Here is a 21,774-nt window from a genome sequence, read left to right on the forward strand (position 1 = left end):
AAGAAAATGTGGTACATATACACCATGGAATACTATGCAGCAATAAAAAGGAATGAGATCATGTCTTTTGCAGGGACATGGATGGAGCTGGAAGCCATCATTCTCAGCAAACTAACACAGGAACAGAAAACCAAACACTGCATGTTCTCACTTATAAGTGGGAGTTGAACATTGAGAACACATGGACACAGAGAAGGGAACAACACACACCAGGGCCTGTTGGGGGTTTGGGGTGAGGGGAGGGAACTTAAGAGGACAGGTCAATAGGTGCAGCGAACCACCATAGCATAAATATACCTAGGTAACAAATCTGCACGTTCTGCACATGTGGTTTTTTTTTTTTTTTTTTTTTTTTCAGAATAAAGAAAAAAAAGGAATACATGATCAATGATGAATCTCTGGTTTAAAAAAGTCACGTTTTTAATTCTTTAACATTTTACCTTAATTTTTAAAACATATTTGTAATAGCTGCTTTGTAGCTGTTTTAAAATAAGTAACTATTAAAGAACCAAATGTGGCCAGGCCTGGTGGCTCATGCTTGTAATTTCAGCACTTTGGGAGGCCAGGAGTTCGAGATCAGCCTGGGCAACATGGTGAGATCCCTTACCTTTAATATTTTTTTAAAAAATTAGTCAGGCATGGTGGCATACACCTGTAGTCCTAGCTACTTGGGAGACTGAGCGGGAAGGATCACTTGAGTCCAGGAGTTCAAGGCTGCCATGACTGCCTCACTGCACTCTAGCCTGGGAGACAGAGTGATACACTGTCTCAAAAAAAAAAAAAAAAAAAAAAAAAAAAAACAGCCAAATACAATGATATTTTTGCATCCATTAACCAACCACTCTAGTATAGTAGGGTAACGACAGTTAACAATAATTTGTTATAAAGCTCAAAATTGCTGGAGGAAAGGAATTGGCAGATTCCCGATATAAAGAAGGGGTGACTGGGGTGATGGATGACCCAGTTTCCCTGGTCGATCGTTATACATTGCATGCATGTATCAAAATATGTGTATCCCCAAAATATGTACAACTATTATGCATCCATTTAAAAAGAGCCAAATGAAAATTCTAGAGTCAGAAAGTTCGATAGCTGAAATGAAAATTCCTAGATCGAATAAACAGCAGAATTGAGATGGCAGAAGGATCAGGACACTTGCACACAGATTAATAAAATTATCCAATATGAAAAACAATGATTAAAGAAGAATGCACAGTGCCTCAAAGACCTGTGACACAATGGTAAGCATATTAATATATATGAAAGCCCCAGAAAGAGGAAACGAGGGCTGAAAAAAATAATTGAAGAAATACTGGCCAAAAAACTGCCTAAATTTTATTAAAAGGATAAATCTAGAAATCTTAGAAACTCAACAGACTCTAAGTAGGATAAACACAAATTCAGACCTAGACACACCACGCTCAGACTGTTGAAAGCCAAAGAGAAAATCTTAAAAACAGTATAAGAAAAACAATTCATCATATATAAAGAACAACAGAATTAACAGTTGTCCTTTCATCATGAATAGTGGTAACATAAGGCAATGGAATGACATATTCAAAATGCTGGAGAAAAAAGTCAACCAAGAACTCCAAATATATCACATACTGTCCTTCAAATATAAATTTAAAATATATTCCAAAATCAACAAAGACTGAGAGAATTTGTTGCTGGAATACTTGCCTTACTTGGAATACTAAAGGAAGTACTACAGATGAAAGGAAATGACAACAGACCTGGCAACTAGAATCCATGGGAACAAAGAAATAGCAGCAGAAATGATTACCACGTCAGTAAATAAAAAGGACTATAAATATACATTTCTTCTTCTCTTAAACTCTTTAGAAGACATATTGCCTTGTTGTATAAAGCAATAATTATAACACAGTAATATATATATATACACACACACATATATACATATATAAGACATAATAGCACAAACGAGGGGCAAAGAAATGAAGCTAACCTGGGGCAAAGTTGCTATATTGTATTAGAAGTTAGTCAACATTCATGTGAAGTAGGCTGTAATAAGTTAAGATACCTATAATAATAAGTAGAGACACCACTTAGAAAAACAGCTAAAAAAATAGGTTTAAAAAACTAAAATGGTACCCTCATAAATATTTGTTTAATGCAGAAGGCGGCAATAAAAGAGCAATTCAATAATGAAAGACACACATAACCAAATAGCAAAATGGAAAATGCAAACCTAACAATTATAGTAAATTTTAATGCACCTAAAAACTCCAATCAAAGCTTCTTTGACAAAAAAAAAAGGAACATCCAGCAATATACTGTCTTCCAGAGACTCACTTCAAATTTTAGGTAAATTTTAATGCACCTAAAAACTCCAATCAAAGCTTCTTTGACAAAAAAAAAAAAAAAAAAAAAGCAACATCCAGCAATATACTGTCTTCCAGAGACTCACTTCAAATTAAAAGATACAAATAGGTTACAAGGAAAAAAACAGAAAGACATGCCATGCAAACAGTAATCATAAGAGAGCTGGAGTGGTTGTAGTAATTATAGACAAAATGGACTTTAAAACAAGAAATACAGTAGATACAAAGAGGGATATTTTAAAATAATAAAGGGCCAATTCATCTGAAAGGTATAACAGATATAAAGGTATATATACCTAACAACAAAGCTTCAAAATACATGAAGCAAGAACTCACAGAATTGAAAGAAAAAACAGTTTAACAATTACAGCCAGAGATTACAATATCTCACTCTTAATCACCAGTTAAACAAATAGGAATAAAATCAGCAAGGCTATAACAGACTTGAACAATGCTATCAACCAACTTAACTGACATTTTTGAACACTCCATCGAAAAAGAGCAGAATATACATTCTTTTCAGGTGCATATGAAACATTACATTCCAGAACAGGCCATACGCCAGGCCATAAAACAAGTCTCAAGAAATTTAAAAGAATGGAAATCATTCAACGTATATTCTCTGAAAACAAGAACATTAAAAATAAACTTTGAAAATCTGTAATTCTTAGAAATGAAGTAACATACTTCTAAATAATCTGTGGGTCAAAATAAAAATCGCAAGGGAAGTTTGAAAATATTTTGAACTAAATGAAAACAACAATACAACATATCAAAACATGTGAGGCGCAACTTAAACATTGCTTTGAGAGAAATTCAAAGCTTTATACATCTACACCAATAGAGAACAGTTTCATATCAATAACCTAAACTTTCACTTTAAGAATAGATAAAGGGCCAGGCATGGTGGCTCACGCCTGTAATCCTAGCACTTTGGGAGGCTGAGGTGGGTGGATCACTTGAGGTCAGGAGTTCAAGAAGAGCCTTGCCAATATGATGAAATTACGTCTCTACTAAAAATACAAAAATTAGGTGGGCATGGTGGCACACGCCTGTAGTCCCAGCTACTCGGGAGGCTGAGGCAGGAGAATTGCTTGAACCCAGGAGACGGAGGTTGCAATGAGCCCAGATCGCGCCACTGCACTCCAGCCTGGTGACAGAGCAAGTCTCCATCTCGAAAATAAATACATTTTTTAAAAAAAGAAGAGTTAATTAGACATAAAGCAAGAAGGAAGAGGGAAAAATCGATGAAATTGGAAACAGAAAAACAAGAGAAAAGAGAAGAACCCAAAAGTTCTTTGGGGGAAAACAAATCAACAAATCTGATAAACCTTTCAATAGACTAAGAAAAAAACGAGAGGACACAGAATACCAAAATCAGGAATGAAAGGCGGACATCATTATCAAGCCTACTGAAATTAAAGGATTATGAGAATACTATGGCCAACTGTGGCAACAAATTAGACAATTTAGATAAAATAGCCAAATTCCTCCAAAACCAAAAACTACCAAAACTAACTAAAGAAAAAATGGAAATTATGAATAGCTCTATAACAAGAAAATACATTACTCAAAATGCACACTCTTGCACCACCCCCAACACCAGCCCAGGCTAGATGCCTTCACCTAGTAAACTCCATCCAATATACAAAGAAGAAATAATACCAATACTCACCAATTCTTTCAGAAAACAGAGGCAAGGCAACACTTTCGGACTAATCCTATGGGATTGGTATTACCCTTTTACCAAAGGAAGACAGAGAGCATGGGAAAACAAGAAGTCAATATCCCTCATGATCATACATGTGAAAATCTTTAACATAGTATAAAATAAAATAAAAATCCAGCAACATTAAAAAAAGGACTAAATATCATGACAAAGTGGGATTTATGTGATCATGATATCTACAGGGTTCCTGCCTCCTTTTTGTTCTGCCATGACCTTTCAAAGCAATGTACATCACTAGTCATAGTTTGGTTGTGTAGTCCCTTCATTTGCACACTACTAAGTTGATACCTTCATATTTATCAATTTATCATAACAGAATTAGGATACTTTATGACATACACCCTATACCACACCCTATCTCCAACCAATTGGATGTCGGATGTATGACATAAAGTAACTTAATCCTATTGAGATTATAACTATCAAAAAAGATTGTGGATACTCTAAAAGGAGAAGAAAGCAAAAGGACTTCCAATTTCAACCTTAATGTTGAGAGTTTAAATAACTGACATGGATTTTGAACCAAGTGGAAAAGGTAGGTGAGCAATGAGCCTAGATTCTAAGTTTAGTAAAAACCAGGGCTTAAAACAATCAAGCACCAACTAGATCCATAGGGAGCATAAACTTGGCTGCTCTAGAGTTTTTTTCTGGAGTGAGAGATGACAGCCTAACTGGTGGAGAAGGGGCACTGTATCTTCAGGAATACAAGTGAGACTTTGACAAGATGGTTTGTTCCTTACTATAACTGTATGTGAATTCAAGCACTGAAGTCCAGGGTCAATTTTTAGACTTATTTATCCCTGGTCAAGAGTTAAGGTGACAGAGCTTTCCAAGCCCAAAAAGTTTTCCTTCTAGGTTCTTGCTTTGAGAGATGGTTGTCAGGAGGCGGAGGATGCATCTTGCCATCTCCCCATCACCACCTAAGTTATCTGGCTCTGGGTGGAAAAATACACTACATTAACCCCCAAATACAATCCACAATATGGTAGTTGTGGGATATGTGAGAGAAAGTTATAGTTAACTGTTTTCAGAAGCACTTGCATACAGCTAAATGTTCATACCCATCACTAGGGATCTGAAAAAGAATTCACCTAAAAACAATGATATTTAGGTAGTCATTCATTTCTGCAGGTATTCTTCAGTTCAGAATTATAACCTTTAACCTAGAGCATTAATTAGCCAGTTCTGCACTATAAATGAATGTAAAAATCTAATCATTTTACATTTTTTGCTACATGACAAAACTTATCTCCATTTTTCAAAAGGTCATATTTCAGATGAAAAAACAAATGTGAAGCCATAAAAGAGACAAAGTTTTTGGATGTCACCGGTGATCTGAAATAATGCAAGAACTAAAAAATTCACACTAATATTTAAAGAATAAAACCAGGACACAGCTATGTATTTTGTAGTAAACCTTGGAAAAACTCTTTTCTCTAACTGAAAACAAAGATCAAAATTTTGAGTAGATATTTCTAGGAAAAGTCGATGTAGATTAAGTTTATAGCCTCATTAAACATGACTAATTTCAAAAACCAAATCCGACTAATACATACAAATAATAAAAATTTGTGTTTTTTTCTGGGTGAATTTCAAACATGATGCCAATATGACATTTCTGTATTCTGAACTACAAAATAATTCATAACAATTCTATAGACCATATGCAAGTTTATTTAAATAAGTTAACACTGCAGAGTGAGTCAATTTATAAGTATAAAAATAGATGGTTTAGCAACCAAAACTAAGAACCACACAAAAACAGATTATACATACACCGTCAGGCCTTTGGAATATTAAGGCAATATAAATATCTCAAGTAATTTTAGGAGAATGCTTTACTCATATAACAGATGTTATGAAAACATCTCAAAAGAGGCAGGGCTCACAACTTTTTTCAGTATGAGGTCCTCCCTTCCATTTTCCTTAATATATTAATGATTCTTCTTAAATACTGTACCATAATTAGTCTAGATTAACAAATGGGCTATCAAAGCCACTATCTTGTTGGCTAGATAGCGGAACAATTAATTTTCTTGAAGGCTGCTGACACACTGAAGACGGTAATGTACTGCTCAGTTTTTTGAAATCTGACTTTAATCTATCAGCCTTATGATAAGATGGGTGTCCACGAGTCACACTGATCTTTCCTGGCTCCAAATACGTGGTTTCTTCTGACAGGTATGGAGTTTGATCATGCTGACATTTCATTGTTTGACAAATCATATTACTTGTCTCCGTGTCTGAAAGATAACCAGATGGTGAAAACTGTTTGGAATTAACAGATTCATTTGGTATTTCCAAAGTTCCTTGTGGCCTACCATGTACAAATGATGCTTCACGACTGTCAAAGGATAAGGTTGCACTGCTGGAAGGCCAGCCCAAGCAGTCACTAAGGTCCCCTCCATCTTTTACTGGAGGTTCCTGAACATCCAAACCTTGACTTTTCTTAGATGCAGCATTTTCACTTTCCATGAGTGGATTGCATTTATATACTTTTAAACCAAGTCTTTCATTAGAATCGTGAAAGGTTATATGCATGCATCCTGATTCAGAAGGACTAGGGGTACATCTAGGTGAGCGTTTATTTCCTAAGGTTCCAAGAAAGGGGTACGCAGCTGAATGCGGAAGTGATTCAGAACCATTATCACTGAGTAGGTCTTTCTTCTTGTGCAAACCAAAGCCTCCTTCACCTTCGCAAGGAACAAACTCAGGAGAAACATTCCTTGGCAAACTGTGTAGGTGCTTGCAACTACCATCTCCAAACTGGAATTCCAAATGTGTCTCTTTGGATCCCACATGCTTTATGCTCCGATGCTCTGAGTTCTCTAACAGTCTTTGTAAGTTACAAGCTGCCCTCCTCTTGGGAGCCTGTTCACACACACTTCTGGTGATGGTGTTTACACTATTTGATTTGCTTTCAATACAACATGGTATTTTCTGATTCACATCATTTCTTTTTGATTTTTCAACTCCAATCAGCATCTCTGAAGTTAGGGGCAGTGCAAGGAAACACGAAATTAAGAGAAAATTAATATTTAAAGGGAAGATTCATCCTTGAACCAAAAAATAAAAAAAAAATTAAAAATAAGAAAAAATTATGTTTTTATATTGTATTCCCAAAGAATGCTTATAATCTGTAATCATTCTTAAAGAAAATACATCAATGCTGGACATTAAAAAATATTCTTTTACATATATCCACTAGATAAAGCTTGGTAATTTTGTTACTAAAATCTGACATATTATTATTATTGCTATCCACCTGACCTATCATTTTCTGCAATAGATGCTATAGCATTTCAAGATCTAGCCACAATGTTTTCAATCCTGCCCTGATTCTGATGTCAAGAATGGAGTTTCCGACAAGTTTGCTCAAAGAACCCCACTCACCCAATACCTACACATACACTTCTAGAATAGCTAAATAGCCTTTCTGATTTAATTACCTAAGACACTAAATCTAATCAAAGACCAAGCAGCCATATAGCATGAAATTAGAGGCACTGTATCTCAGAGTAGCAAGCCCTAGTCCCTAGAGTCCATGAAAAGGATTTGCTTCTCTACTGGGGACATTATGTGCACACTGCTGCCCCAGATCTAGAAAATTATTTTCTTGTTATATGCTACTGCCTTTTCATACCTAGGGTTCACATCACCATTCCAAAATTTATACAAATAATCTTTGGCTTGTACATGAGAAATGTTTACCAACATCAGACTCACGGACCCCTGAACAATCTCAGCTTCAAGTTTTCCAGAGGTTCAAAAACCCCATTTCCCCACTGATATGTTAAAAATCTCCCAGTGTGATTGGGAATTTACCAGTTTTTTGCATGTATTTCTATCAGCTCTTGCTTTATATAAAGCTGTGTTATCTACAGAAAGAAAAAAATTATAGTTTCTTGGGAGACTATTCCATTATCACTATGAACTATCACTTTTGTCCCTTTTAATGCTAACTCTAATTTATCTAATCTTTCATTTACCTCTATAAGTTATCTAATATCAACACTGCATTTGCTTGGTATATCATTCTCCATCCCCTGATTTTTAATTTTAGATGTTCTTCTTGTAAAAATAGCAGATTTCTGTATTTTTAAAAACGCTATTTGAAAGTTGTGGTCTTTTAATAACTGAGTTTAACCTATTTATATTTAGTGTGATTGTCGATGTTTCAAACTACTATTATGTCGTACTTACCCATGCTTTCTAGGTTTTTTCCTCTTTCCTGATTTTGTTAGATTGAAAATGTTTTTTTCCAAGTTTTTCCTTTACCAGTCTTAAAGTTATATGTTCTATGTCTTTGTTGGTTACTCTTACTTTTTTTTTTTTTTTTTAAAGACAGGGTCTGCTCTGTTTCCCAGGCTGGAGTGCAGTGGTGCAATCACAGCTCACTGCAGCCTTGATCTCCCAGGCTCAAGTGATCCTCCCATCTCAGCCTCCCAAGGCACGTGGGCTCCCATTTCCTGCTTGATATGGCTAGCCACCTGGAGCACTGCCCTGCTCCCAGATTCTTTGTTCCTGTTGTTGTTGCCCAGCTCAATATTGAGGTTGGGGAAGGGAGGGTAGAAGAAGAAATAAAGAGAGGATTAACTCTACCTGGTTGCTGTTGGTTTAGAACACCAACCAATTACCCCATTCATATCCCCTAGGCCCTCTATTTCTCCTGGAACATATCACCCTCATATGTGGAACAGTTTTGATATTGTTCCTATTTGCAGTGGTCATCTCCTGGTGGTTTTGAACTGAGGTTTCCATCTTCCATCCTATACTGTCTTCTTTCTCTCAGGGATTTCTTGTAGCTTCTGGTCTATCCACTACAACTTTTTTTTTTTTTTTTTTTTTTTGAGACAGGGCCTCACTCTATCACCCAGGCTGGAGTACAGTGGCACAATCATAGCTCACTGCAACCTCAAATTCCTGGGATCAAGGGATCCTCCCACCTCAGCCTCCCAAAATGCTGGGATTACAGGTATGAGCCATCATGACTGGCCCATTGCAACTTTTTAAAACCTACTTATAATTTCTTATTTTTCTCATTCTTTATTTGCTGTTGAAAATCTCTTCTATCATTTTGAGGGATGGAAACAGCAATAGGAAGCTGATGGGCCTGCTCAGTTTGCCTACTTGAATTGGAAACTGTGCACTCTTTTTGTGTAAACTTCCAGTTTAACTAAAACATACACAACTTCATAAATAAACTCTCACTCCTTACCTTCCCTGCCTTTTTCATACTGAAAATATTAAATAGCTAAAAAAGAAGAGATAGAAAAACCATTTGGTGACTCACTTTGACATACCTGACTGTGTAGTTTTGCTCTCGGACTTACTAGAAATAGGTGTTTCCAGCAATTTTGCCATTGTAGCAAGTTTGCTAGCAGCATTCATAATCTTTTTCTCAGCCCTGTGGGGAATTCCAGAACATTAAAAATATAGTTTAAAGAAAAAAATGATTTGCCTTAGCCCCATGGTTTCTGTTTTCCTATTGGCTCTGCCAACATTTCGGGTAGCACAGCCATAAACCTCTCTTAACCCCTATGGCTAATCATATAGAAATAGTTCATTTAGTGGTTAAGGAAAATGCTTTAAAAATTACAACATGTTGTCCTGATAATCTCAGGACACATTGTTCAGACTGAACTCACCCTTCTTTTCCATCATCCTGCAAAATCTGTTGGAGGCAAATCAAATAATATTTGCGCATCTTTCGGGCGGTTTCTTGACGTTCTCGCAGTACCTCTGCTTTTACCATTTCTGCAGCTCGTTCCTTACTCTCCTGAATATAACGAAGCATGTCACCTATAGGGCAGTGAGAAAATGCCCACAGAATGTATGTTTATTAGCACTTTTTCAGAAACAGGAGGGGCAGACTTCAGATCAATTTTCTGGTAGATGAAGTGATTATAAGTATAGTTTAAACATTATACTTTACACAGTCATTAAAATGGAATATTTTAGATCATCATTTTGGTAGACTCAAATGAGAAGTACTCTATAAGTTCTTTCGGAATGATGACAGCTACATACAGTAAGGAAACATGGCATATTCCCCAGCTAAACTTTGTCATATCCTAAAACACTTTGCGAAGAAAATACCGTAAATACGAGGCACAGAAACTTAGCATTTCGATTGTACATTATGTCCAGTTAGGAAAAGAGAAATATAAAATATAGAGAAAAGATTAAGCAGAAAGAAAGGAAAAAGCAAACACAAAGACAGAAGAAAAGGAGGCAGTATGAGCTGGAGAGACTCATTCTTCTCTCATGCTCTGAAAATTTAAGTTCCCTTATTTATTGAAAATTCTTGCAGCAGCCTCTAACTAAATATAATATTACAATTCATAAGAGATATGTACAAAATGAGACTACAAGGAGGGTGATGGGACTTACAGTTGGCCTCTGAAATTTACATATGAACATAGCCCACAGTTTTCAAGTTTTTTTTTTTTTTTCAACTCACTGTAGCTTTGATTAGGACTACTATTAGCTAAGGCTAACTTTTTTTTTTTTATAATAAATCAAAGACTACATCCTACATCTAGAATTTCACCATCTCTGTTATAGTAAGGATACCAATTCATACAGGAATCTTCCTCTCAATGTCAGTAAGCATCTGAAAATTAGTGGTTCTATGCAAAAATACTAACTGGGAGACTATTTTTCATTATTTGAAATGGAAAATGAAATGGAGTACATGTCAACACAAAACCTCTAACCAACTTTCTAAAAAAAAACTAAAACATAATATACACACATATATACAGGTTATCATGTTAGGATGAAAACATGCTTAAAATTCCACTGCCCAATCATACATTATTAACAAAAAGTTGCTTTGCTTGTAGCAATATGCCCTTTGTTAGCACCAGTAACAACAGAGAAGCAAATTCCCTTATTAATATCGAATGAACTTTGCAGAACGTTTACACGTGATTCTGAATCTACCGATCATATATGAAACTTCAGACTTTTCCTGCTCTTTTTGTTAAAAAGAAATTTAATTTTAGAGGCTAATATACATTTTTCCTATATAAACACTACTTATTGTTTTGGGACATATATCCATTCTATGCAATTTTGTAATTAAAAACCAAGAAGTATTCAAAACGGAAAACACACATCAGGAGAATGCTCTACAGGATATGCTGACACAACCTGGTACTGACAAGGACTTGATAAATTTATAGCTATGAGAAACAATAACCAGAAACAACAGAACAATTGCTAACTAGATCCACTTCCAAGTCCTTAAAAGCTCATGGTAGGAGGCCGGGTGCAGTGGCTCACACCCATAATCCCAGCACTTTGGGAGGCCAAGGCGGGTGGATCACCTGAAGTCAGGAGTTCGAGTCTAGCCTGGCCAACATGGTGAAACCTCGTCTCTACTACAAATACGAAAATTAGCTAGGCATGGTGACACACGTCTGTAATCCCAGCTACTCAGGAGGCTGAGGCCAGAGAACCACTTGAACCCGGGAGGCGGAGGTTGCAGTGAGCCAAGATTGCACCAGTGCACTCAAGCCTGGGTGCCAGAGTGAGATTCTGTCTCAAAAAAAAAAAAAAAAAGTTTATGGTAGGAAGTAATAGTTAATTGCTCATTTAAAACCCATGTGACATTTTCTTTACTACAAATTAGTTAAGTTGTAAGATTATTAAATTTTCAGTTTAATACTAGCATCCAAAAAGAAACAAGACAATCAACCATATAAACGTAAGACTATTCTCATGTCACTTCCCAAAGATATTATTTGGGCAAAATGATCAATGACTACATAATTTTGAAAAGGTGTCAATAATCTCTTCTAAGATTGAAGAAAAAGGTAATTTGGAAAATTCCCTAAAAGCCCTACTGCTGGTAAACTCTGAGTTTCCTTTAACAGCGACAATAAAAAAGGCCCAAGCCATCCTTAAAATCTTGGGAATCTCTTAGGGACTTACGTTTAATTTTTTTTACAGCTTTAATGTACTGCCCACGAAGTTCTTCCAAGGCTCCCCCGCTGCATGGTAGGCAAGTATTTTCAATGGCCCCTGCTGACAATGACCTAAAAAACAAACCACAGATTACAGAAACAGAAATGCTAAGTGAAAAATTTCATTTGAAAAATACATATGTATCCATATACTCTAATAAAATTAACTGAGAACTGCTAAAAATCTCACATAAAAGAATGTTCACTATACAGTTATTTGAAACAGGGGAAAAATGGAAACGACATAAATGTTATGGTTGCTTCAATAAATAATGGTAAATCCACATGAAAATGTATGCAGGTATTGAAAACCATATGTAGGAGAATATCTAATAACACAGAGAAATGCTTATCTAGTAATATTAATAAAAAGCTACAAAATACCTTATACTAGAGTCTCTATTTTAAAAACGCATTGTGCACGTGGAGTATGTGTAGAAAGAGGCTTAAATGATATAAAACAAGAGGTCACTAGAGGGTATCTTCAGGAAATAAGGTTTTGGGGGATTTTCTTCTTTTTTATACTTTTTGCTGTATAACCAAAAAAAATTGATACTTAAAAAAATTTAAAGATACTTGTACTTAGATTTCTTTAAAATAGCAGTTTAAAATAGTAAAAGCATACCTTGGTGGTGTTTTACAAAGCGTTCGCAGTTCTTCCAATTTATTCTTCATGTCATTGTTTTCTTCTATTAATTCTTCAATAACTTTATTATTCTCTTCTATAATAGAAAGTTTATAGTACATTAGACAGTTAAAAATTTTTTAAGCCTTCTTTTCCCTTAAGTTCCCAATACAAATGTTTATAGAGGAGACTGTGTAATTTCCAGGCACTCGTCTGTAATGTTCGTTCCCTTAGAAACCCTAGTCAGACCATTATCTTGCTCTGTTTTCTCAGCACTTAAAATCTGTATCCCATCTTCTTCTTGCTTGGGGTTACACACTGTCCCGGAATTGGGTTTCAACTGTTTCAGATGCCTGTGTTTTGTTTTCCAACTGTGCTGAGGCTCTGTAGAAACCTACTAGGTTTTCTAATTCCATGTTCCCTGTGGATCCTGGTAGACAGTTTATGCTCATATAAACGAACATTGAACATGTACCTCAATATAAAATAAAAAGAAAATTAACCTAAAGTAGGTGTATTTTTCAGAAATAATGTAAGATTTTCAATTCTTTGAACTTTTAAAAAGAGGATGAGGAGACTGACAGAATCCATGTGATATGAAGGAAAACGCATGAATTTCAGAGTCAGAGACATCAGTTTACATTCTAACTCTGCTGTTTACAAGGTGGATAAGCCTAGGAAAAAGTAACCTTTCTGAACCTTTCTTCACATGTTAACTTACAGATTATAATCGAAATAAAACAACAAATGCACAACACTTACACAAGGCCTGGAAATACCAATATAAATGTGAACATGGCATCTTGTGTTTCCTATGATGCCACCCTCTCAACACACCGTAAGTTGAGGAACAAAATTACTCTATTCCCCCGGTGATGGATATAACTTTTTGTTTTAAACAACTCACTCTCACTCCATCTATTTTTCAATAAACACTACCAAGAGAGTGGAAAAATGGAATTTAAGAAATAAGTGATCTCAATAGCAAAGATATAATAACCCACTAAAGTTATATTAAGAAAAAATTTCAGACTATTGGCTTAAATTCTGGCCCTGACCCTTTGTATCAACTCATTGTTTTGAGTGATATATCAACTTTCTTTGATTTGCAAGTCTATGAGTTTTAGAAGATATCAGCTTCAAAAAGCACTGTGTAGAATAGTATGGTGCTAAATATTATTTATAAATAATAATCATATCCAACTGCCCTTGTTGCCGTATTATGTAAACCAAATTGTCTTGGTTTTCATATTTTAACATATCTATGTTGTAGATATATCTACAGTAGGACAAATAACTGATTTACTCTCCTGCCCTCTACTGAAGAGCTAAGTAATCACAAAAGGAATTGCAGTTGTTAAATTTTTAATCTCAAATTCTTAAAACCCTTTCCGGCCTTCAAGTAATTATTATATCTTAATAATAAGTAATAAGAGTAATAAGTGCCCTAGTAATAAGCAGTCGGCGGTAGTTACAGGTGGCTTCTCTTAGTCAGCAATATTTCCCAAGTTGTGGTATGATGCAGCTGTTGTGCTAAGTGCTGGAACAGGACTTGATCCTTATTGCTATAAAGTCTACTCTCCAAAGGGAAGTACAGACAGCAAATAATTACAAGGATGGTGAATGTTATAAAAAGCATAGGAACTATGGGGAGTATGTAACAGGAGGACTAAACAGGTCTGCAGTGGTTAGGAAAGTCTCCCTGAGGAAGTAATGTATTGGGGAAAAGATGAGTGGGGTTAGCCGGCCAAATGAGATCAGGATGTTTTGGCGAAGGGAGAAAACAATGAAATCCATGCTATGGTTCTACTGAGAGAAATTAAGAGAGCTAGGGGAAGACAAGGCTGGAGGGGCTGGCAGGCGCTGGACCAAGATCTTTTTAAACCCCGTTAAACTAAGTGTTTTTGGTTTTATACTGAAGGCCATGGCAAGCCACTGAAGAGCTTGAAACAGGAGTGTCATGTTTCGATTCACTTTTTAAAAAGGTTGCTTCAGCTACCCTAGGCAGAATGGATTAGAGGGGCTAAGACTAGAAGCATAAAGAGTCAGGGGATTATTGCCAGGGTCCAGGCAAGAGAAAGAAGTGGATGTACAAAATAAACTTATTAAGCTGGTCTTTTCTGAATGACACCATTATTTAGGACCCTGGCATTTTGTTTTTTGTCCATTTAAACATTTATTATCTGGTATGTGGTGGGCACCAGGGCTATTAGGATGAACAAGATATGGCATATTCCTTCTCCTCAGAAAATTCTTGGAGAATGTGGAGAAGGTATCCGACAAGTGACCAAACAATTAAAATACAGAATGATAATAGTGATAACAGAGGAAGAGCCAATGCTACAGGGCTGCATACGAGCAGCCCACTTCACCCTGACTAGGGAAAATCAAGGAGGGCTTTGCAGATAAAGCATCTTCTGAGTTGAATCCTAAAGGAAGAGAGTAAGACTACAAAGAATGTTGGGAAAAAGTACAGGACAGAATACAAACATCATATGCAATGAAGGTCCAGCAGTAAAAGAAATAGGACCAGCTCAGGAATCAGAAGCATTTCAAATGTAAAGAGTATAGCGTATAGGCTATAAGCAATAGTGAAAGGTAAGAAGGAGCAGCGATCTAAGCCCCAAAACTTCCCTTCTTCGGAGGAGCAATGAGAAATGGTAGAAGATATCCCTTTCCAAATGCCCTCACAGCATTATGATGAATGGACTAGACGGAGGCCAGTCCAGACCCTCACGCCCTTGTTTATGCCTTTTCCCTTTATCTCAAACGCTGTTCTCCTTGGCAAACACCTCTGTTTTTCAAGGCTTAGTCAAACCTTTCTTAACTTTAATAAGAGGTAGAACTAACAATCCTTCTTCTTAAGTACACACTGCCAATAGCATTCAATGTTTAATTATTTGTTAATCTGTTTTTAGATCTCCTCACTTAACCAAAAGCTTCTTGAAGGAAGGGAACACATCTCCACCAGAACTGGAATTTTGTATGGTTTATTCACTGCTGCATCCCCAGTGCTTAGAAGCCTGCTTGACGCATACTGGGCCCTCAACATCTGTTCAATCAAGAAAGGGAGAAAGGAATGTGACCTTTTAATCAGAGCTGAAATCTTCCTCTTTTGAGTTTTGTAATAATAATTTGATTAGGAAAAATGAGATCCAAATTAGTTTACATTAATCCCAAAAGAGGATCAGTGCACACATTAACTAAAATGTCACATTTGAACATTTCAACAAGGATCAAAGAGATTTATATTGGTAGCAGTGCTACTTTAAATGCTGACCTCCAATTTTTTCCACTACAGCTTTGTGCTTCCTTTCTAAATGCTGAAGATGCCTACAACATTTCTCCAGTTTTCCTTTCAGATCTTGACATTCCTGCTTTGCCTTTTCAAGTTCTTGGAAGCAGTGTCCACAGCATAAATCCTTAATTTCAAGGATCTTTTTCTTATCTGCAAAAATTAAATGACAGAAAACTTTTATATCAGTTTAGACTAAGAACTACCAATAAAAAAGAAAAGACGGAAAGAAAAGCAGATGACTCATGACTAAAGGCTACAGCACGACTGAAAGAGTGTGATGCTTAAGAGAGAGAAACATGGGTTTACATACTGTTTCCACTGCTTACTGGCTGTGTGACTTGGAGCATATTACTCAACTTGTCTAAGGTACTACTGGATACTACCATCTACTTCAAAAATAGTCATGAAATCTATTGCTCTGGATCTTGATACCATTGCCTACTAAAAGGAGTCAAGGATCTTCAAGAAATGGCTGACTCCAGTACTGGGAGAGGGTATATACAAAATAAGACTGAAATATCTTCCTATGACAGAAAGGAAGAAAGTACTCAAAAATATAGGCATGTCGCAAGGACATAGGAGCCAGTTTGAAGGCACTCCACTACCTGAATCTGGGACAATCTGAGCACTAATTAAATAGAGTAATGAATTATAAAGTATTAAGAATTTATGAGTCATACCAATAATTTTATGAATGGTAGGTAGGTAGGTGGGTTGGTAAGTAGGTAGATAGATGGATCGATGGACAGAGAGATAAACACACAGGCAAATGAGAGGAAAGGATTCTTGATTCAACATGCTTAGTGCCAACTGGGATAAATAGAGGGAGGAAGTTGGAAGAATTATAATTTCACAACCACCATAGTAAAGACTGGATCAAGCAAGAATCATCATTGGTTGCCAAATATAAGAGAAGGTTTTTATGAGGGGAAGATATTTGCATGATCTTAAAAGTGTCTCCCACAGATTGCTTATCAGTTGCAAGGGTGAAAAAAAAACAGTAATTATATAGTGAAGAAATTAGACAACATTTTCACCAGGTAATGAAAAGTAACTTCACCAATAAAAGACATAGGGACACCACACATTTTTAGATGTGACAACATATCACCCTTGCAGTGCTCTAGCCGAGAAAACAAAACCTGAATCAATCATGAAGAAACACCAGAGAAACCCCAAATGAGAAAAGTTCTGTTAAAAAAAAAGTGGAGGTGGAAGCAGAGAATATTTCTAAAAAATGTCAATGTCATGAAAGACAGAGAGAGGCTGTGGAAATGTTCTAGATTAAAGGAGGCTAAAGATACATGACAACTAAATTTAACAGCTGACCCTAGACAAATCTCTGTACTGGAGGAGAAAAAACAAAATGCTAGAAGACATTATTGGGTCAATTGACAAAATTAGAACACAAAGAGTGGATTAATACAATACTTTAATGCTAAATTTACTGTACTAAGGTTATACAAGAAAATATTCCTATTCCTGGAAAACACAGTCTGACGAACTTAGATATAAAAGGTCACAAAGTATATATAACTTACCCTCAAATGGTTCATTAAAAAAAAAGAAATATTCACATACACATATATACATAAGAGCACAGAATGAAGTAAAATGTTAACAATAGGTGTATCTCATTAAAGGGAATGTGAATGTTCTTCGCAACTATTTTTATTTTTGCTATTTTTCTATAAGTTTGAAATTATTTCCAAGTTTAAAAAATGAACCGTTTGGCACAGTAGCTGGCACAAAGCAAGTATGCAACAAATAATAGCCATTGTCATTAGTAATACATAAAATTTATAAAATTAAAATACGCAAAAATGATTAAAAAGTAGACTATTAATGTAAGTGATATAATAGAGCAGGAACACAAGTTGGCACAGGCTGAGAGGTCACTATATAAAATCCTCCTGTAAAGTCATCGATCCAGCAAAATTATTCTTAGCTCTCTCCTGACATTTTAGTTTAAGTGGTGCCATTTATGTTAATGAGCATTAAAGGATTAACGAAGCATCACAACGGTACAATAAATCGCATTTATATTTTTCATCTAGGATACTGCTGTAAAATTGGAACTCACAAATACCACGGACGACAGAACAGATAAATCAGTTATAGTATATTCATACATTGAAATACTATGTAGCAATGAACATGAATGAATTAGAGCTATTGCATCAACAGATAAATCTTAGTAGTATGCTGTTAAATAGGAAAAGAGCAAGTGACAAAGAATACAATGAGTATTAAACCATTTTTATAATGTTAAAACAGAAAAAAGCAACAACTTTTTGAGGGCACATGCACATAATTAAAACATTAAAAAAGAGAATAATTTTTGAAAATCAGGATATTTGTTAGCTCAGACTGGGGAGAAGTTGCAGGGATCGAACTGTGGTCAACAGCATTGGTGAGGTTCTGTGCCTTAAGTTGAATAATGGGTTCCTGGTTGCTAGGTTTCATAACTTACAGATGCATACATATATTCTTTGAATGAACTAAGTATTTCATAATTAATGTTTTAAGTACTTTAAATAACAATGAGATATTAGGAGAATATAACCAAACAGTCAACAGTGGTACTCTCCGGTGGTAGGATTTTAAAGGACTTTATCACTTAATACATGTTTTGTATTATCTAATCCTTTCTAATGAATTTGTTAAAGTGTTTGTTTTTAAGGGAAAAAAGACTAAACAAAAATATTCTTACAGTCTGATTTGTCTTTGGCCAAAACTAATTCCTTTATATTATATTTATAGGACTTCCTAAAGCTAAATAACATCCAAAACTTGTTTCTACCCATTTCACAGATTAAAATAGAATTCTCAGGCTATTCCAAATAGGATGTAAAATAAAAAGTATGATGCAAAATACAAATTAAGGTAATATTATCCACTGAATTGGCAATAAGATATTCTCAGCCACCTAATACCTAGAAGTAGGGGAAAAGGGTTTGTGAACAATGAGAAACGCAGAGACGGTACAGACAGAGATTCTCTAAGATTCTGGTAACACTGCCTACTGAATTAGAAATGTGTGGAAACTGAGGTTATTCACTTAGTAGGTATGATTGGTGCTGGCAATTATTAGTTCTTTTCCAGGTTATAATGGAAACAGCAAATAAGTAGCAGAGAGAGGCTGTTGTGCATTTGTGTGGGGAGGAAAGGAGCAGGCTGCAAAGGGTCAATAGGCTAAAAGGGATGGGAGCTAATAAAGGATTTGCAAATTTCTAGCTCAGAAATCTCCATGAATAGGAAATATAAGTCCTATACTCCTCAGTAAGCTCTGAATACAAGGGGCTTAGTACAGTACAATAATTCTTTTGTCATGATGAAGAGTCTAAGTCATTAAGGAACAGTTAAACTATTAATTCATCACTCTGCCATATGTTGGAAAGGAAGAGATTAAACACACTGCCCATGCCCTCAGAAAAACTCACAAATCAATTAAAAATCATCTAATACATTTCAGAAAGATTTCCATTAAAAAGTGATTGAAATTAGTTTCAGTAATTTGAATGAAAAAGTCTCTATTACTTGGCAATTCTCTTATGTCAAATCCTTGATTTCAGGGAATAAAAACATAACTGCTCTATTAAAACTCTCATGATTCTCCTTGTAACACAAATCACTTGTGAATGGAGGGAAAACCACAAATAGAAGAAGAGGGCCTAAATCAACCTTCTTCTCTACACACAAAATGACATCTAGGAAGAAGAGACATGAAGTCAGAGGAGTATTACACATTTGTTCACATCTATGATCTTCTTTTACCCTCAAAGCAACCCTTCAGAAGGGTGATTATGGATGCTACAAAGACTGGTGGGAACAAAATCCAATTACCAGCTTCTGCTTCTGTTTCTTGTAAGGCCAAGGGCTGAGCATCGTGTCCAGCAGCAGGTCCAGGGACTCCTTGGCCAGTGCTCCGGCTGGCAGAATCCTTAGAGAGCTCGGCCATATTTCTCTGAAATAAATTTTCTTCAAAGTTAATGCTTAGTAAAAATCTTTATACAATTTTATATTTAAAATGCTAATGTTAAAAATACAAAGAGAAAACACTTCCTGAAAAAAATCTTGCCTGAACTATCTATCGCCAATATTTTTCTTAGGGTGTTACATGAGTACTGTCACTGTGCTAGGAACTAGCCTCCTATGAAACTTTCCAAATTAGAACAGTCTGACAGGCGACTGGTAGGCGGCTATGAGACAGTCAGAAGATATGGTTTGCACATTATATATGTGAATTTGAGATTTTTTAATGGTTTACGTGATTAAACCACATGAAAGACAATATAAAATCAGAATTGTTCTTTAAAATCTAGAACATTTTTACTACAGCAAGGAACAACTTAATTAGCAAGTATAATGCTAACCCTCTGCCTCTCATGAATTGAAAATAACAGCAAAAATTTATTTTAAATTTATACAGTAGTTCATATGCTTCTAAATACTTTAACATACACAGTAATTTTGTAAGGAAGGGCAGCTGAATGCCAAAGTTAAGGACAGAAACCGAAGTTTAGCTAAATTAAACATCTTGCACAAGACCATTTCTTCACTAATATTTACTGAATGCTTTTTATGTTCCAGTCCTTGTCACGGCAATACAGCTATTAAATCAATGGGTTTTTCATTTTTGGTTTTTGTTTTGAGACAAAGTCTTGCTCTGTTGCCCAGGCTGAAGGGCATTGGCACAATTTTGGCTTACTGCAACCTCCACCTCCCGGTTCAAGTGATTCTCCTGCCTCAGCCCTCATGATCCGCTCACCTCAGCCCCTCAAAGTACTGGGATTACATTTGTGAGCCGCCACACTCAGCCAAATCAATGGATTTTTATGGCAATGTTTTCAGATTTAAGATGACTACTAAATCAGAAAGGAACAGAATAGGTGGTACTGAGAAAGGAGTCTTGTTGATTATTTAAAACAGATTATATATGCCTGATTCTAGAAGCCTTGATTTTGATTATGAGAAACCATTTAATTGACTGTCAGAAAATCTACTTACAATGTCCAACAGAAGCAGAGGTTAGCAATTATAAAGAAGAGGTAATCAAGAAGCTACGGGCTTGACGCCAAAAGGAATAAGAAAAGCTGAACCAAAATGCAGTCAGTGCTTCCAGTTTTTACTCAAAGGTGGGGAAGAAAAGTCAAGATGACAGAAAAGGGAGAAAAGCAGCAACCTGTTTGTCTTAGTTTTAACTTGACTTTGATGGTAAAAGAGACAACACACATCCTTAAGTTTGCTTGAAAATTTTGTTCCATTTGATATTTGCTTTATCTGTTATGAACTACCGTATTAATATATTTTGATAAGGCATTCATTTTCTTGAAAGCTGTATTTTTCACTCATTGCGTCCTCTCCATTAAAAAAACTTTTGATTGTCTCAGTTATTTTAATGAGGACTTGTTTTTATATATTAATAAACCATTTTTTTGTTTTAATTTCCATGAACAATTTTTAAAACTAGAGATTTAATAAATTATAAATTACAGTTCCTCACATTTACAGCACCTATGTAACAAATTTAAAATCACTGCTTTATAATCACAGCTTTATCTCAAGGTCCTGAGTGAAGATAGCTCGAAAACGGCAGAAGGTCAAGTATTACTTCTATGACAAATTCCAGATTAGGCATTTCAAAGCCATCCTTTTCTCAGGAATGGAAACTGACCCACCCAACAAAAGCTGTAAACATCTAAATTCTTAGCCAGATTATGTGATTCTGTCTCCATAGACTCACGAGCCTCATTAAATCACACAGATGATCTTACACTGCTTGCACAATTATAAGCCCTGTA

At 35.6% G+C, this 21,774-nt stretch overlaps 1 protein-coding gene across 5 annotated transcripts in view; it reads right to left on the bottom strand.

Moving 5' to 3' along the window:
* Positions 1-5,730: 5,730 nt before the first annotated feature.
* Positions 5,731-21,774, bottom strand: part of CEP152 (centrosomal protein 152) — a 73,396-nt gene continuing 57,352 nt past the window's right edge. For 3 of the 5 annotated variants that reach the window (XM_073012152.1, XM_008016689.3, XM_038009963.2), the window contains exons 21-27: positions 19,817-19,937; positions 15,953-16,120; positions 12,673-12,769; positions 12,016-12,119; positions 9,723-9,876; positions 9,378-9,481; positions 5,731-7,061 (exon numbers count right to left, since the gene is read on the bottom strand). In XM_073012152.1, coding sequence (XP_072868253.1) covers positions 6,040-7,061; positions 9,378-9,481; positions 9,723-9,876; positions 12,016-12,119; positions 12,673-12,769; positions 15,953-16,120; positions 19,817-19,937 — 1,770 coding nt within the window. In that variant the 3' untranslated portion in view covers positions 5,731-6,039. Of the gene's footprint in view, positions 7,062-9,367; positions 9,482-9,722; positions 9,877-12,015; positions 12,120-12,672; positions 12,770-15,952; positions 16,121-19,816; positions 19,938-21,774 lie in introns of all 5 variants that reach the window. The other 2 variants (XM_073012153.1, XM_038009964.2) reach the window with 2 other exon arrangements.

This window comes from Chlorocebus sabaeus, chromosome 26, assembly GCF_047675955.1.
Source record: "Chlorocebus sabaeus isolate Y175 chromosome 26, mChlSab1.0.hap1, whole genome shotgun sequence".
In the NCBI taxonomy this organism is placed as follows: Eukaryota; Metazoa; Chordata; class Mammalia; order Primates; family Cercopithecidae; genus Chlorocebus; species Chlorocebus sabaeus.